The 17,483-nt window shown below is 49.7% G+C and overlaps 1 protein-coding gene and 1 long non-coding RNA gene across 5 annotated transcripts in view; one reads left to right on the top strand and one right to left on the bottom strand.

Annotated features, from left to right (window-relative positions):
- Positions 1-1,480: 1,480 nt before the first annotated feature.
- Positions 1,481-17,416, bottom strand: LOC123799035 (uncharacterized). The gene is made up of 3 exons (XR_006781481.2): positions 17,298-17,416; positions 2,196-2,603; positions 1,481-1,799 (listed from the first exon to the last, which is right to left on the bottom strand). It is a non-coding gene; the product is annotated as an uncharacterized LOC123799035 (long non-coding RNA).
- The window catches only part of SMOC1 (SPARC related modular calcium binding 1), a 152,964-nt gene continuing 152,191 nt past the window's right edge, over positions 16,711-17,483 (top strand). For all 4 annotated transcript variants that reach the window (XM_087856065.1, XM_087856066.1, XM_087856067.1 and 1 more), the window contains exon 1: positions 16,711-17,058. In XM_087856065.1, coding sequence (XP_087712191.1) covers positions 16,960-17,058 — 99 coding nt within the window. In that variant the 5' untranslated portion in view covers positions 16,711-16,959. The remainder of the gene's footprint in view (positions 17,059-17,483) is intronic.

Raw genomic sequence — 17,483 nt, forward strand, 5'->3', positions numbered from 1 at the left:
CGTGGGTGGAAATGGTGGTGAGGAGAACCCTGGGGAGGAAGGGCCGTGGCTCACTACACTCCCTGCTTCTATTAAATCCAATTAAAGTGTTGAAAATCAGATCACATGTGAAGCTTTTAACATGAATTTTTCATTACAGCGTTGGGTGGGGGTGGGAGCCGGGAGGAGGGGAGAAAGGAAGCAAGCAGTCCTTGCCATGTGGGGATGGGAGCGTCCTCCCTCTCCAGGACACGCGGGGCCGTGGCCTGTTTCCGTGCTGGGGCTCACCAGAAACTCTGGCCTCCTCCCTCGAGTACCTTCTGCCCTGTTTTTATTTCCTTTCACCCCAGACAACCCCATTCAATCGGTAGGGCACTTGGCAGCTAGGGCCAGAAAGAGGGGGGTCATCACCAAAGGTCCTTTGCTGGGATCTCAGAAAGGACACTGCTGCCATGTCCCCTGCGGCCTGCCTTGGCATTGCCCATGAGGATGCTGGCTTCCAAATGCAAAGGAGAAAGGAGTGAGATACAAGCACCCAAGTCCACATACTTAACTGCCATTTGCTTCAGAACTTGGTGTGAGAAAAAGCTCGGGAACCCCAAGCAGTCAAAAAGGTCCCCTTTGGATCCCGAGAAGATATCACAAGGAAGGGAAAAGGTTTGCTCCAGTGGGAAGCGCAGCTCTCATGCCCAGCGCCTCCTTCTATCTTCAGTGCATCTGCCGTACTTTAGCCGAAAATACTTACGGGGCCTCAGCGTGATGCCTAGTTCTGCTCTAGTGACTCTGTCTCCAGCCTGCACCTTGTGCCTTCCGTTGGCTGACGCAGACGGTAAACAAGCGAGCAGACACACTCTTTCCGGTTGTCCTACGTGGGGTGTAGGAAATACCCCGATTGCACATTTTATCTAGTTTTTGTCCCAGGTATAGCCTCCTCGATTGGAAAGCCCAGCAGCTGGCCAAGCTGTGGCAGAGCCCCAGGTCACCTGGCGGAACAGGGATGAAAACCCAAACTCCCCTCCTTTCAGCCCCTCCTCCCCCTCTGCCCTTGGATACCCTGCCCAGTGAAATTCTTTGTGGAGTCAATAAATTTGGTTAAGCTCAAAAAGACAGTCAAGAGGGAAGCATGTTTGGCCACATCGAGTACAGTGCTGAATTTTTCCCGTGGACTTGCCTTTGACCCCTCTCTTTTCTGACCATGGGAAGAACCAGAGGCGCGGCTGGGGTGAATGGGGATCCAGGTGGGCAAGGAGGTCCCTCCTCTCCTTGAACTCCCATCTCCATGCTCAGCTCCCCATCTGCCCAGGGGGCCCTCCCCTGAGCCTGGGGTTTAATCTCCGCCAGGCCTTGCACCGCTGGGCCTGCTGGTGTGTGGTCTGCCACACTGATGGGCCTCAGCAGCTGGAAATCCTGAGGAGGGAAGGGGGGGACCTCGAGCATAAAACCCTGGCACTTCTCAAAACAAAATGAATGACTTCGGCTTTTAATCAGTTTAGGGCTGAGGGGGGAGAATCGTGTTTGGTTTTACACAGACAAAGCCCTTTTTAGGTCTCTGCTTTCAGAGGAATCTTCGACTGCCCTTTATGCAAATGGCCATGGCAGCCCAGGGAAGGAGGTGCTGGGGCTCAGCCAGGCCTGGGGGAAAGACCAGACCCTCTGCGAGCAGGATGGCGGTTTGGCCCTTATCGACCGGGCCTCTGTCTGCAGTGGACGTTGGTACAGCTCACCCCCCACTTTGACTCTCAGAAGCCAGAACCACAGCTTTGGGGATTGTAGCTTGCACAGCCTTGAGCATTGATGGGTGTGCTTCCTCACAAATGGGCCTGCAAATTTAAGGTTTAAGAATTAATTTCTATGCTAAGACAGTTAAGGGAGCTTGCTATTTATAGGACCTCAACTGTGAAAGAATACATTTGCAAAGCAAAGAATCCTGTCCCATCCTCTGTTCCCCAACAGCTGCCTTGACCAGATTTTCAGCTACCAGGATATCCTAGAATCTATAATGACCCTAAAAGCCATGTGGTATGAAGTACTGAGGCCTGAGCCATGGCTCTGGCCCAGGGTTGCTAGATTTGGCAAATAAAAATACAGGACGGTTCACTGAATTTGAATTTCAGATAAACAGTGAATAGATTTTTAGCATAAGTATGTCCCATGTCATAAATCAGGGTTATGCGGTATTTGGAACATACTTACAAAAAAACTGACTCATTACTTACCTGACATTCAGATCTTCACAGGGCATCCTGTGCTGTTCTGGCAGCCCTGCTCTGGCCCTCTTTCATAGGAGCCCCAGAAGACTCTTTTCTCTCTTGGTTTCTGCCAGGTCCTCCTCTTTTTTTGTGCTGGGATGCTCTGGGGACTTAGGTCTTCTGGGGGCCCTGTCGTCCTTCTACGTTTCTGTCCAGTTAGAATCTCCTGGCATCTCAGTGTGGGGTTCTCACCTGCTCTCCCTCACTCAGTCTTACTTGTAGGCGCTGCATTCAGCCACGTGTTCTGAGGGCTAAAGCCAATGCCCGGATTATCCACAGTTCAGGAACGCGCTGCTATGTGCTGGGCGCTGCTGGGGCTCCACCAATATTCACCCATTTAGCGCTCGCAGTGAGACTCCGAGGAAGGCACTTGTTCTGTGTGGAAAAATAGATAGGACATAAAAATCACCATTCTAACCATTTTCAGGCGAACAGCTGGGCATCAAGCATAGTCACATTGTGGTATAACCATCACCCTAATTTCTTTCCCAAACTCTTTATCTTTCCAAACTGAAACTCCATAACCATCCAACGCTAACCTCCCCCCCCCCCCCCCGCCCTCCAGCACCTGGCAACCGGCGCTCTACTTGTGTCTGTGAACTTGACGCTCTAGGTACCTCCTCTGAGTGGAGTCTTGCGCTCTCTGCCCTGCCTGTTAGGCTTATTTCACTTAGCAACACGTCTTCAAGCTGCATCTCTGCGCTAGCGTGTGTCGGAATCTCCTTCCTTTCTAAGGCTGAGTGATATTCTGTCACATGCCTACACCACGTTCTGTGGACCCATTCATCGGATGATGGGCATGCGGACTGCCTCCACCTTGTGGCTGTTGTGAATAAGTCCGCTGTGAACATGGGTGTATAAATAGCTGTTCGAGTGTCTGCTTTTAATTCTTTTGGAGGCATATTCAGAAGAGGAATTGCTGGGTCATATGGTAATTCTATAACATTTTTACTTTTGCGGAAGCGCCAAGTTGTTTCAATAGCAGCCACGCATGTCACATCCCTCCCAGCAATGCGCAAGGCTTCTAATTTCTCCATAGGCTTGCCGGCACTTCTTTTCTTATTTTTTTGTGTTGTTCTTTAGTAATAGGCATCCTAATGGGTGTGAATGAGGAAGGCACTTTTTAAAAAAATATTTGATCTCTCTCTCTCTCTCTCTCTGGGAGAGAGAGCACAAGGGGAGAAGCAGAGGGAGAGGGACAAGCAGACTCTGCGCTGAGCACGGAGCCCAGCACAGGACTTAAAAACATGGCCCTGAGATCATGACCTGAGCCGAAGGCAGTCGCTTAACTGACTGAGCCACCCAGGCGCCCCTCATCTGGCCATTTAAATGGCCGAACTAACAAATGTGATGGAGTGTGAATTTTGACCTTGTGGGGGAGGGTAGAGAAACCAGAAAATAGAAGCTATGGGTCCCAACCTCAAAATGTCTGTGGTCTCACTGGTCTGAGAGCAGGGCTGTCTGAGAGGCATTGTCCAGCAGCACAGACACAGGACCACAGGGGGCTGCAGGTTGTCGGGAAGGAGGAGGCCGATGGCAATGCCCCTGTGGACAGTCAGGGCTGTGCCTGCCCAAGGGCAGCCTGCCTCCTTGGCTGGCTGCAAAGCCTGGTATGCCTCCGTGCAGCGTCCCCGAGGGAAGGGGGCTATGGTTCATGTTGCCTTACCTCTCAGACCCGGATCATGCCTGAGTACCGCTTTGTCCAGTGGCCAGAGCCCTCCGGCCGCACCCTTAACCTTGAACCTAGGTCCCACGAAGACCACCTGGTTCCTGCCTCCCATGCCAGCCAAGCCCATAGACTGTCTCCTAAGAGCAGTCCCATCTAGTCACCCAGCTCTCACCGGCTGCTGGTGAAGAGCGTGGGCTGTGGGGTTAGACACGCTCTGGTGTGGAAACCACTCTGCCACTGACCTCTGTTGAACCCCAGGATAGCGCCTTAGCCTCTCCGCACTCAGTTTCCTGATCTGAAATATGGGAACCATATTAGGGACATTAAGCTTGTCATGGAGATGACATGAAGTGTGTTTTTAAAGTGCTTCAGATGTTATAAACGCTCCATAAATACTAGCCATGAAAATGCATATACATGTAGGGCTTGTGGGAAAAAACCCACTGGATTTGTGTTTATTTCTTGTTGTTGGACAGTTGTGTCTGTGGGAGGCAGTCGGCTGGCGTGTTGGAGAGGAGAGAAGGCCGTCTAAGTGAGGGTACCCTCTGCACGGGGAGGTGCGTGCCTCGAGGAGTGGTGCTCACTGAGTGTTTGTAGAATGAACATCTCCGTGGGGCTGGGGGTTCCTGACGCAGGGGCCGCGGGAGTGAGGGGCATGGAAGCATTTGGACTGGTGTGCAGTGAGAAGGGAGGGGGACTGGATTGGATCTTTCCTTCTATTTTATTTTATTTTATTTTATTTTATTTTATTTTATTTTATTTTATTTTATTTTTTAAAGATTTTATTTATTTATTTGACAGAGATAGAGATAGGCAGCGAGAGAGGGAACACAAGCAGGGGGAGTGGGAGAGGAAGAAGCAGGCTCCCAGCAGAAGAGCCTGACATGGGGCTCGATCCCAGAACTCCGGGATCACGCCCTGAGCCAAAGGCAGACGCTTAACGACTGAGCCACCCAGGCGCCCCTCCTTCTATTTTAAACACCACTTTCCCCTTTATCACAGATACAAAGTTCATTGTAGAAAAAAGAGAAAATACAGCTGACCAGGGGTCTTTGGACAGAAGTGTGTAACGCGGGGGTTGGGGGGGACGGTGGCTTGTCTTCTGGAAATGCACTGCAGCTTGGGAGAATCAGATGGCAATGCAATCACGCCAAAGCTGTGGGGGGAGCCGCAGTTTGGAGGGGAGGGGATTTGAGCCTGCAGGGCCAGGTGTCTGGAGGCGCCGTGGTGGCGGCCCAGGCCCAGGCACCAGGCGGGTCTTTGAGGGGTAAGGAGATCGTGCACCCTGTTTATGGCAAGCAGGTGAGGTGCTCGGCTGAGGCAGTGGTCTGAGTCACCAAGGCACAGTCAATACTGACCCCTGAAAATGTCCACATCCTAGTCCCCGAGACCTGTGCGTAGGTAGCTTTATATGGCAAAAGGGACTTTGCAGATAGGATTAAATAAGTATCTTGAGATAGAGAGACTATTCTGGATTATCTGGGTGGGCTCCATGCAATCACAAGGGGCCTTCTAAGAGGGAGGAAGGAGGGTCTGATCAGAGAGAGAGCAGAAGATGTTATGCTGCTGCTGTCGCAGATAGAGGGTGGGGCCACAAGCCAGGGAATGCGGGTGGCCTCCAAAAAAGGCAAGGTAGCAGACTCTTCCCTAGAGCCTCCAGAAGGAATGCAGCCCTGAGGATATTTTGATTTCAGCTCACTGAGACTACATTTGGACTTCTGGGCTCCATAACTGTCCGACAGTGAATTTGGGCTGGGCTTAGGCACTGTGGTAATTTGTGACAGCAGCAATAGGAAACTGGGCCAGGGAGGGAACCAACATACTGAGCAGAGCCCAGGCACTGTGCAGGGCTTCTACTAGACCCCTGGCATGCGTGTCTCAGTACAGCCTGGCATGTGGAGAGCGTGCTCGAGGTGGTGCTGCACATGCCTTCACTTGCTGGAAATAGACGGAAGACTCCAGGGCAGGTCTCCCCCTCCCCCTCATTGTGCATCAGGCATCCCTGGTTCTTGTGACCTTCCCACGTGGGAGGAGTCACATCGGCCTCTTTTGTGTCTCTCCATGGCTGATGGTGACCAAGCTGCCAGGGTAGCTCGTACCAGCCTTGATGAAGAGGGTAAGTTCTAGGTGCCCGCATTGGTCAAGGCCCCCGAATGCTGCCTGGGAGGTCACCCACACTGCAGCGAGGTGGCTCACGGATGGGGCATGACTGAGTCCGTTCGGCAGTCAGACGCAAGGGGCACACTAGCGGAGCTGGTGAAGGAATCCTCCCGGGGGGAGGCAGAGCTTGGGGGCTGGCCGAATCCTCTGATCGTGGGGCTGTTGCAGGTTCTGAAATGCCTCCAAGGATGGTGCCTGTCCCCCACCCCCAGCTCCAGGACTGAGTGGGCCTCGCCAGGGTATGAGCCCCAGTGTCCCAGCTCTCCATGGTCCTAACTCTCTTCTGCAGCCGCTCTCCAGGAGGGCTGTGGGTCAGAAAGGCCTCCACCAGCTACTGCCCAGAAGCAGAACTGTCCCCTCTCTCTCCCCAGCGACCAGCCGCCTCTAAAGGAGCAGAGCTTACAGCACAAGAAAGGGCTTGTTGCACTCTTCTCCAAGGACATCGGTGCCTGCTGACTCTTCATTTACATGACTAAAGGGACGCAAGTCGCTTCTCCAAAATAAGGCCATCTGCTGGAGGCAAGTGTCTGCCCCAGCCTGCACCCCAAGGTAAATGGCAAATTATCTTGCTGAAGAAGATGAAAAACACAGAGCATTCTACACCCCGTGGTTTCATTCATTCCTCCCAGCAGCGCGGTGCAGGCCTCGCTACCCATCTTCGGTGGTGGCGGGAGCGGCCAGAGGCCTGGACTGGAATCCTAGCCCTCCATCTCCATGCCCGGGGCTGATCCACTGCCCCAGGATGTTTCTTAAATGAGATCAGACTGTCCATCTGCCACCCCTGGGAGCCCATTCCAACTTTTTGTCAAATGGATAAAGCATTTCTGACGGTTTTAGACAGCTTCTTATTCTAATGACCTCTAAAGGCATTATTTCTCCTAAACTGCAATCTGCCATCACGAACTAGTCTCCTCCCTGTTTGGCCTGCGTGGCTCAGCCCACTTTTCTCGTTCTGTGTTGATATCACCGAGCTTCAGCCCTCCCATTGAGTTTTGGAGCCGTGGCTGCTCTATCGTGATGTGGTTTCACCCTGTGTCCTGGTTTCAGTTCACTCAATGGCAGATTCTGAGACAAGGAATTGGTCAAGGAGTTTATTTGGAGGTGAGCCAAGGAAGCACAGTAAGGGAATGTGGAAGTGCACCAGGGACGGGAGAAATGCCAGCTAATGGCTCATTAATGAGAGGGTCACCGCTGTGGGCAGCTGGGGCTTAATCCTGTGGGGGACCCACTGGGAGACTGTGGAACACACCTCAGAATTGTCTTGCTGGGCGGTAAGGAAGGTGAGGAATGTGCCCAGTAATTCTGGTTCTCCACTGGGTGAGGGTTGCTCCCGGGGGTATTATCTTCCCAGGCACTCTGGCTGCCCTCGGCATAGGATGAGTGGGCACCTGCAGCCAGAGGAAGTCCTCGGGCAGAAAGAAGAGGTGCCTGAGTACGCAGGCTGCATGGAGACTTGTGGCCTGAAAGGATGTGGGTGGGACAGCAAGAGCGTCTGTTTCAAGTCACGTCCGTGGCGCCACTTCTCCCAAATCCACTAGATGGGTTGTGTTAATACCACCCGGGGACCACGGGACCCAATTTCAGCTGATTTTTAAAAGCACTTGCAGCTTTGGTAAAGCGTCAGTATTTCTTGGCTTCGATGCTTTTTCAGATGTCTCCCCAAACACAAAGATAAAACTTACCTATTTTTTCCGATATAGACTAAAACTCATTCGCTCTTGCAATTATGATATGAGTGTATTGGAACCCTTTTATAAATGTATGAAACATTACAAGATCTTAGTGATCCTAGTTTTTCCTATGTCTTGAAACATTTATTTTGTCCTCCTAGGAATTATTTCATCATTAATCATCATTTATTCCCAACTGTGCTGAAAAAGCCTAAAATAAGAAAACTGAAGAACGGTGGAATTACCTAGAAGAATGATGCAGTGGTGTCATCGATCATTAGTTTTTTATCATCCTTCAGTTTTCTTAATTCATTGCTAAAGTATTATATCATTTTTCAAGAAGATATAAAAGAGGCCTGGAGATACCATCTTTATGATCTGCTTTTAGTTTTATTGCATACAACTGAAAATTCTGAATTTTTAATGTTCTACCTTTGGTGGCAAAGAGGTAAATTGATAGAGAAAGAGGTTTCACAATTATTGCATAAATCAGAAGATGCATGCAAAGTCAGCAGCACTCCCGAATATAAGCAAATGATGATGGTGAAATTGATTATGTAAGAGAAATCTTAGCCTATGAATCTTTGGATGATGCTATCTAAGTGGATTTTCCTCCAGCTCAATTATCAATGAATTAAGAATATGGTTTTTAAAAAGATTTATTTATTTTAGAAAGAGAGAGAGTGTGTGTGGAAGGGGGTGAGGAGTAGAGGGAGACAGAGAATCTCAAGCTGCGGAGACTGACGTGGGGGCCCAATCTTAGGAGCCTGAGGTTATGACCTGAGCCGAAATCAAGAGTCAGAGGCTTAACTGAACCAGCCAGGCGCCCCAAGAATATGTTTTTAAGGACAAAAAGGAAATATGTTATTTTCATTCAGTTAATCACTCAAGATGAATTTGATTTCACAATATTGTAGGGGAAGAGCCTGAACCTTCCTATTTTGCTGAAAAGATTGACAATATTCTGTAATATTTAAAATTTTTTGAGTACCAAAATTTACTTGAGGTGGTTGTGAGTAGACAGATGTTGAAGGCACGTGTATGTGCAAAGAGGAATACATGATGCAGAAATGAAAATATTAATTAGATTGAAGATTTTAAGTTAGGTTTGTAAACCTGGAAATGAAAATGTTTTGCAATTATGGAACAAAGAAGATGGCTATACTCTCTTCAACAAAATTATACATCACCAAAAAAATAAAAATAAAAAACATAAAAAAATTATGAGACACAAGGGGCGCCTGGGTGGCACAGTGGTTAGGTGTCTGCCTTCGGCTCAGGGCGTGATCCCGGCGTTGTGGGATCGAGCCCCATGTCAGGCTCCTCCGCTATGAGCCTGCTTCTTCCTCTCCCACTCCCCCTGCTTGTGTTCCGTCTCTCGCTGGCTGTCTCTATCTCTGTCAAATAAATAAATAAAAATCTTAAAAACAAAATTATGAGACACCAAGCTTTCAAAAGCTTTTGTGTTTTGATGATGCAAATGCAAACAGAAGAACCATGAGACATGATAAGCTAGATCATTTAGAGATACAGTTGAAATCTGGAATCAGTATTTACATGATGAATATGTTCCAAGTTCATGACATTTGATACGTGGATGTTTTCAAATTTGTTGTTTATTTCAGGTATGTTACCTTCAAAATGAGGAAAATATGAAATAAAATTTTGGGCTTATTATGTGGAAGTTCTTATTAACACTTTTTTTTTTTTTTTAAGATCTTTTATTTATTTATTTGACAGAGAGAGACAGCCAGCGAGAGAGGGAACACAAGCAGGGGGAGTGGGAGAGGAAGAAGCAGGCTCCCAGCGGAGAAGCCCAATGTGGGGCTCGATCCCAGGACTCCGGGATCACGCCCTGAGCTGAAGGCAGATGCCTAACGACTGCGCTACCCAGGCGCCCCTGAAGTTCTTATTAACACTTCTAACAAAGTTGTTTTTAGCTATCTGTGGTTGCCAGCCTCCAAGATGGCTCCCACTGATCCCTGCCTCCTGATAGTCACACCCTTGTGTAGTCCCTTCCCACATTGTACTGGGGTTGATCTGTGTGACCAATAGAATATGGCAGAAGTGTTAGTATGTCACTACTGAGATTAGGTTATAGAAGACTGCAGCTTCCACCTTGGGCTCTCCTTCTGATCACTTGCCCTGGGGGAAGCCAGCTGTCCTGCTGTGGGGAGCCATGTGGAGGAGAAGGAACATATCCAGTCAACAGCCAGTGAGGAACCGAAGCTTGCTAACAACGATGAGAGTGAGCTAGAAAGTGGGTCTTCCAGCCCTAGATGACTGTAGTCCTGGCTAGTAGGTTGACTACAACCAGAACTGGCTACAAAATTTATGGGGTCCAGGGCAATATGAAAATGGGGGACTCCCTGACCAAAAATTCCTAAAAACTTCAAGACAGCAGCAGCAGCAGACTACTAGGTCAAGCCTGGGACTTTTCATGATTGCACAGGTTGCTTGCCTGTGAAGCTAGCCCTGACTGCCCCCTCATGAGAGACAGCGAGCCAGAACCACCTGGCTAAGCCACTCCCAGATTCCTAACCCACAGCAGCTCTGAGATAATGGCTTGTTGTTTAAGTTTGGGGAGTAATTTGTTAGGCAGCAATAGCTAACTAATACACTAACCCTGTATTTCTACTTCTGTAAATTATTTGTAAAATGACTTGGAATATAAAAACATTAAATGAGTCCATCAGACCCAGGTGGTGAATGGTGATAATTATTTTTCCTGGACTCCTGAGAGTTGAAGAGATAAGAATGATCCAGTTAGTTGCAAACTTAGTTTCATGTTCTCTCTTGCCTCAGTGCCTTTGCGTGTGCTGTTCACTATGCCCAGAACATTCTCCCTCTTCTCTTGTCCAGCTTCAACTGGACATCCTTTAGATCTCAACTTTTCTCAGAAAAGTTGTCCCTCCAGATTGAGTTAGACACCTTTTTTTTTTTAAGATTTTATTCATGAGAGAGAGAGAGAGTATGAGTGGGGGGGGAGGGGGGAGAGGGAGAAGCAGACTCCCAACTGAGCAGGGAACCTGATGCAGGGCTTGATCCCAGGACCCTGAGATCATGACCTGGGCTGAAGGCAGACACTTAACTGTCTGAGCCACCCAGGCGCCCCTAGACACTCTTTAATAACTCCCCAAATGCCCTGTACCTCTTTGCAGTGCTGTGGACACTTGGAATTCGTGAATAAACTGTTGATAATTAGACATCAGCAACAATGTTTCTACTAAACTGTAGGCTCCATGAGGACGGTCACTTTCTCTCTTTGTTCTCATTGTGTACCCAGTGCCTAGGCAGTACTTGGCACACTGTAGGGATGCAATAAAATTTGTTTGATTGAGTGGTTTGGCTCTGTGCCAATGGGTTAGGACTATATGGTGATGATTTGCAATGGAGTCTTAAACCCCAGTTTAAGTGGGGTCCTTGTAACAATGCTTTTTCTGGAGCCCCCCCCAAGCATGGTGGTTTACGGGTTCAAAGACATTGGAAAGGCCCCTTGCCTCATGGGCTCCAGTATAAAAAACACAGAACAGTAAAGTGGGCAAATAAAAGACGAAAGATAAAGTAGGTGAATGGGGAAAACTCATACATGTGGAAATAAGAGTTAATCTTCAGGGGCGCCTGGGTGGCACAGCGGTTAAGCACCTGCCTTTGGCTCAGGGCGTGATCCCGGCGTTACGGGATCGAGCCCCACATCAGGCTCCTCCACTATGAGCCTGCTTCTTCCTCTCCCACTTCCCCCTCTTGTGTTCCCTCTCTCTCTGGCTGTCTTTCTTTCTCTGTCAAATAAATAAATAAAATATTAAAAAAAAAAAGAGTTAATCTTCAGTAATACACAAAATAGCATGTGTGAATATAGTATGTGCTTCTGACTCTAAGGACTGACAGATTTAAGAGGATGCCAAAAATTTTTAAAAATTTTATTTATTTATTTGACACAGAGAGAGAGAGAGAGAGCATGAGCACAAGCAGGGGCAGCAGCAGGCAGAGGGAGGGAGAAGCAGGCTTCTCGCAGAGCAGGGAGCCCAACTCGGGGTTCAATCCCAGGACCCCGGGATCATGACCTGGGCCAAAGATAGACGCTCAACCGACTGAGCCATCCGGTTGCCCCGACGAGGCCCAAACTTTTGATATGCACGTAAAATATAAGGACCACCTTTGGTAAAGTTAACCTGTGTGGTTAAGCCTCAGTTCTTCAACTGCATCATGAGACTAATAATGCTGTGTTATATATTTGGAAGTTGCTAAGAGAGTAGATCTTAAAAGTTCTTATCACAAGAAAAAACTATTTGAGGAGACAGATGTTAACTTATGGTGGTAATCATTTCACATATATACATATATCAAATCATTGTGTTAATACAATGTTATATGCCAATTATATCTCAAAAAAAAAAGAAAAGAGTCTGGGTGTCTGGCCCTAAGCCTATTAATATTTTTGAGCTTGAGGGAGCTGGACATGCGGAGGTAGAGGAAAGCTACAACGTAACATTCTGAGCTCTATTGCATTGTTCATGGTTCTTCTGTTTGGCAACTCCAGGCATCGTAATGATGATAACCCCTACTGCTAGTTGTCTCCCAGGATTTTGTTTTTCTTGGTCACTTAAATCCTGATTTTTACCTGGACTCCTGTGGCCCCCTCAAATTAAGATGAAAATTTTCAGTCTCTTTTTGTAGCTAGTTGTGGTCATATGGATAAAACGAACTGTGTGACTTCTAGGAGATGTCGTTAAAGAGAGAGGCAAGCTCCTTTCTGACCCTTTTCCCTCCTTGCTGACGAGAAAACAGATGTGATGGCTAGAGCTTGAGCAGCCATTTTGGACTTTGAGGTAGAAGCTGCTCCTTAAGAATGACACGGTAGGGATGCCTGAGTGGCTCGGTCACTTAGGCGTCTGACTCTTGGTTTCGGCTCAGTTCATCTCAGGTCTGTGGGATTGAGCCCCCTGTTGGGTCCTGCACTCAGCGGGGAGCCTTCTTCTCTCCTTCTCCCTTTACGCTTCCCCCTGCTTGTGTGCTCTCTCTTTCTCTCAAATAAATAAATAAATCTTAAAAAAAAAAAAGGGATGACAGAGTGATACTAGAAGGAGCCTGGGTTAGAAGGAGCCACCCTTGACTTTGAAGGGAGTTTGTGTACAAAAGAGAGAAATAAGGGGTGCCTGGGTGGCACAGCGGTTAAGCGTCTGCCTTCGGCTCAGGGCGTGATCCCGGCGTTATGGGATCGAGCCCCACATCAGGCTCCTCCGCTATGAGCCTGCTTCTTCCTCTCCCGCTCCCCCTGCTTGTGTTCCCTCTCTCGCTGGCTGTCTCTATCTCTGTCGAATAAATAAATAAAATCTTTAAAAAAAAGAGAGAGAGAAATAAGCTTCTAAATTGTTTAAGTCACTCTATTTTTGACGTGCATATTTTTCAGCTTTATTGAGGTATAACTGACAAAACTGTAAATAGTTGAAGTGCACAACATGATAATTTGATATATGTATACGTTATGAAAGGTTTTTCCCATCGAGTCAATTAACATATCCATCACCTCACGTAGTTTCCTTTTTTTTTTTTTAAACCCAAGATTCTTGGTGTCCCAGGTTTCAGAGTGCAGTAGTATATTTGAAAAGAATCCAGGACCTTGGACGAAACTCACCTTTTCCTGCTGGTAGCTGTTGTCACAAGTGGAGCAAACATAAATCACGATATATTTATATTATTGAAGGGCTTTTCTCCGAAGCCTCATTCAAGATCTCCCTTCTTTATGAGGCCTTCCCTGGACGTTAGGTCTGTAGTGGATCCCTGCTCTCTGAGTCCCCAAACATATTGCTTTTAAATATGGTCTCCAAGAGTCTGTCTGCTTTGTGTCTTAAATTAGTTTGTAATCTCTCAGAGGGCAGGGTGTGCACCCAAAGATTCCTCATAATACTGAGGATTGTGCCAGGCACAGAAGGAGATGCACCCAAGTGCTTGTTGAAATAAATGGAAAGGTTCTATTTGGAATATGAGACAAGGCAAGATTCCTCTGGATTATACAGAAACATAGATATTCTTGAAACGGGCATTCTGAGCTAATACTGAATATTTGAGGCCCTCAGGCCTCAATATGGGATATAAAGTATTATTTTTCTTCTACTGAAATATCCCCTTGCAAATAGAAGTCCCACAGGACAAGGAGTATGGCTGGAACTGGACGGACCAGATGCCAGAATAGCTAGATTTATTTTTGGGCCATAAGCCTGGCCTCCAGGGAAAGAAGGAACTTGTCAATTTCACTTTTTGCTTGGATCAGAAGATTGAGCCTGGCAGAGAGACGCTGTTTGGGACTAGTAGTTCTCTGGAATTTCTAACCTTCTCTGGGGTTGGGAGGAGTCGGGAGAAGAAAATGCATCATTTGAATGATGGCCATGGTTACGACAGGCCCTGCATGCCAACCAGAGGGAAAGAAAATACTTGCTGAGCAAAGTAACTGGAAAGCAGTTGCTCATATTTTAAACTGAGCTACATGGTTGAAATCCAGAAAATGTAGACTTTTGGACCAACGACTGGTTGGAAATAGGCTTTCTGGCTGGAAAGCAGCATGCGGTGTTCTGGATGGAAAGGACGATTGCAATGCCTTTTCCCTGGGTGCATGGAGCTGCCAGATACTGGGGGGCCATCACAAGCATATTTACTTACTCCAGCAGATTTCTCAATAATTGCAGCAACAGAAAGAAGTTGACCAGCTTCACAACGTGCACGTGGCCAGGTGGGGGAGTCAGGACAGACCTGTCAGGCTGCTGAGCCTGATGATAACATTTCCATCCTGCCGACCCCTGGTGGGTGAACACACGGAGCACACGGAAATTAATATAAGTGCTGCACGAGGCACAGTAGTATTGGACCAGGGTCACCAGTCCAGCGGGGCGAATTCCCAGCATGCCAGATCATAGGGGCTGTTTCCGTCCTCTTCCCCTGCAGCTCAGTGAAGCTCCCAAGTCTGTTCTTTTACAGGTCACTGCAGAGATTCCCCAGGCAGCACACAGGGAGCATGTAGCTCTATGGCATTTGAGATTGGACACCATAGTCCTCACACGACAGAGGCGGAATTAGAATCTGAAAACCCGGCCTTGAATCTTGGATGTCATTTACCAGCCAAATGCGACAAGGAAGTCACAGTGTCGTGGAGTATTCGTTCACTTACAGTAAAGTTGGATCTATCTCTCTACTTCACAGGACCGTTCTGAGGGTAAAATGAGATGAGGCATTTGCCTTGCCCTCTTCTTATGCCAGAGGTGATATTTCTAACTTAACCATCTTCTTTAATCCTGACTATTCATGAAGTGGAGACTATTTTTATCCCCATTCTACAGAGGGAAAGACTGGACGCCAAGACAAGTAAAGTGACTTGTGCAAGGTTATGCCACTAGGTGGCAGACCCAGGATTTGAACCCATTCTGTCTAGCTCCAGAAAGCACGTCTGACCACTGTGTTACTTCTCAGCAGAGGAAGAGAGGCAGTTCCCTTAGAGATGGTCTTCTTTTTTGTTTGGAGAATCACAAGGACTTTGTTACTGTTCCAGCATCCAGTCTGGGCTCTTTTATGGGAGAGCACCGGGAGAGTTTAAGTCTATTAAGTCGGGAGCGGTACCTTCAGGTTTGCTCTTTAGAAGGATGTAGGGTGGAGGCTGGATGGGCAGGCAAGGGGAGTGGGCAAAGCCGAATGCGGCAGTTGGGTGGGAAGCATGTTCACACAGTCCAGGAGAGAAGGCATAAGGGAGCAGAGCTAACCTTTGACAGGACCTCTCAGGCGCAGAAAGGGGGGAGGAATTAAGTGCTGGTGCTGTTGCTTCCAGTCTGGTTGCAGAAAGGATTCCCTCCTCCTGAAGTGAGCGGTCCACACCAATGGCAGTAAACACTAAGGGTTGTATTCCACATAAAAAGAGAAACCATGGTTCTCTTGGGTTGAATGCAGGAGATCATCTTGCTCTGGTCCAGAAGCTGGTGTGATGCAGCTGTGACCATTCCCAAGGTGGCCCTTTGGACACCATCCTGGGCAGGGCCCTCCAACATCCGGCTGGACCTTTTGTTGCGCTATCATCTCCACGTGGGTTGGGCACCCAGGTGAGGTCTCCTCTCCCCACTCTGACCCAGCTGCGGAGTTTTTGGTACCGTTCCCCATCAATTCTTTTCTTCCACTCCTCCAATAGGAGACCAGGTCCCCTCTGACCTCCTCTCCCAGAACTCCTAGGTCACAGAGTGGCTGCCCCTTGGCCCTCCAGTCCAAGGCAGGGAGCCAGGATGCCTCGGTCCCAATCCTGGATCCACCACAGGGTCACAGGTGGGCATTGCCCATACTCCCAGGGGCCCTCCCCAGCAAGCAGATGCCTAGGACGTGCTTCACCTTATCTCCTCGGCACTTCTCCTGGGGGAAACGCTGTAGGACTTGGGTTGTCACCCCCTGGAAGCTTTTCTGAAAGAAGTGAATGCATCCACTCCCCACTCCCAAGGCCAGTCACAGCCTGCCCTGTGCGGGTCACCTTCTCAGTTGTTTTTGGTGTCCATACGGTGGGGAAGCAGATTTCTTAACTCCTTTGAGCCCTAATACCCTCTTCAGAAAAATGGGCTACAAGTATTTTTCTGGCTTATTTTACAGGACTGTTGGGACAACTCGTGGACTTATGTTGAAAATTACACATGCTGAAGGCCTGATTTTTAGCCGAGTGGGCATTCCGGGCGTGAGGGCTGTTGGAGCTCTTCGAGGCTTCCTCAGACAGAAGGGCCGAGGGAAAGTTCCTCTTCCTCCCAGTCTCTCCAGGAGCCCACTCAAGCCGAGCAAGCGGGTGTCGCTCCTCAGTGGGGTTGACCGCGAGCCTCCCCTCTGTCCGCTCTCCGATTGGCTTTCACCTGCCAGAGGGTCGGCTGCTACGGGCCCCTGGGCCCGTCAATCAGGGCCTCCCGGCTCCGCCCCGCCCCTCCCGGGGGTTTATAACGGGAATTCCCATGGCCCGGGCTCTGGCGTCCAACCTGCTGCCGCCGCGGCCCGGCCGAGCCGAGCGACCGAGCGCCGCGCGCAGAGCACACGCTCGCGCTCCAGCTCGCTCCCTGGCGGTTCATGACCGCGCGCTCTGAGCGCAGCCCCGCCGCCCCGCCGCCCCGCCGCCCGCCGCCGCGAGGGCCCCCGAGGGAAGGAAAGCAGGAAGGCAGGCGCGGCCGTGCGCCCCGCGGAATCCGCGCCCCCCGCCCGCAGCCGGCTGCCCGGCCCGGCTGGCACCATGCTGCCCGCGCGCTGCGCCCGCCTGCTCACGCCCCACTTGCTGCTCGTGTTGGTGCAGCTGTCCCTAGCCCGCGGCCACCGCACCACGGGCCCCAGGGTAAGTGCGCCCCCGGTCGCGCGCCCACCTGCGGAGGGAACCTGAGGTCGCCTGCCCACATCCCCCGGGGCGGGGGGAGGGGGAAGGGAGGTGTCAGACTTCGGGCCCCCTCACCCCCAGCTCCTACCACCCAGTCCCCGCGGGCTTCTGGGCGAATACAAATTTCTCCCGTTCTCCCCCCACCCCCATCCTTTCTTGCAGCGCCGACTCTGCCTCCCGCCTTCCCCCTGAACTGTCACTGTTGGGTTTTCTTTCCCCGTCTCTTCTCCCAGAGTGGCTCCGAGCGGGTGCCTCCAGCGTCCGAAAAAGGCTCGCTCTCTGCTCCAGTGGGCTGCCCTGTGGTCTCGCACTGCGCCCGGTCCGGGTCCCGGAGCGCTGGCGTTCTTGGCAGGCGGCGGGGGGCAGCTCTGCCTCCAGAGTTTTAG

This window comes from Ursus americanus, chromosome 26 (genome assembly GCF_024610735.1).
Source record: "Ursus americanus isolate L20-20 chromosome 26, mUrsAme1.1.p, whole genome shotgun sequence".
In the NCBI taxonomy this organism is placed as follows: domain Eukaryota; kingdom Metazoa; phylum Chordata; class Mammalia; order Carnivora; family Ursidae; genus Ursus; species Ursus americanus.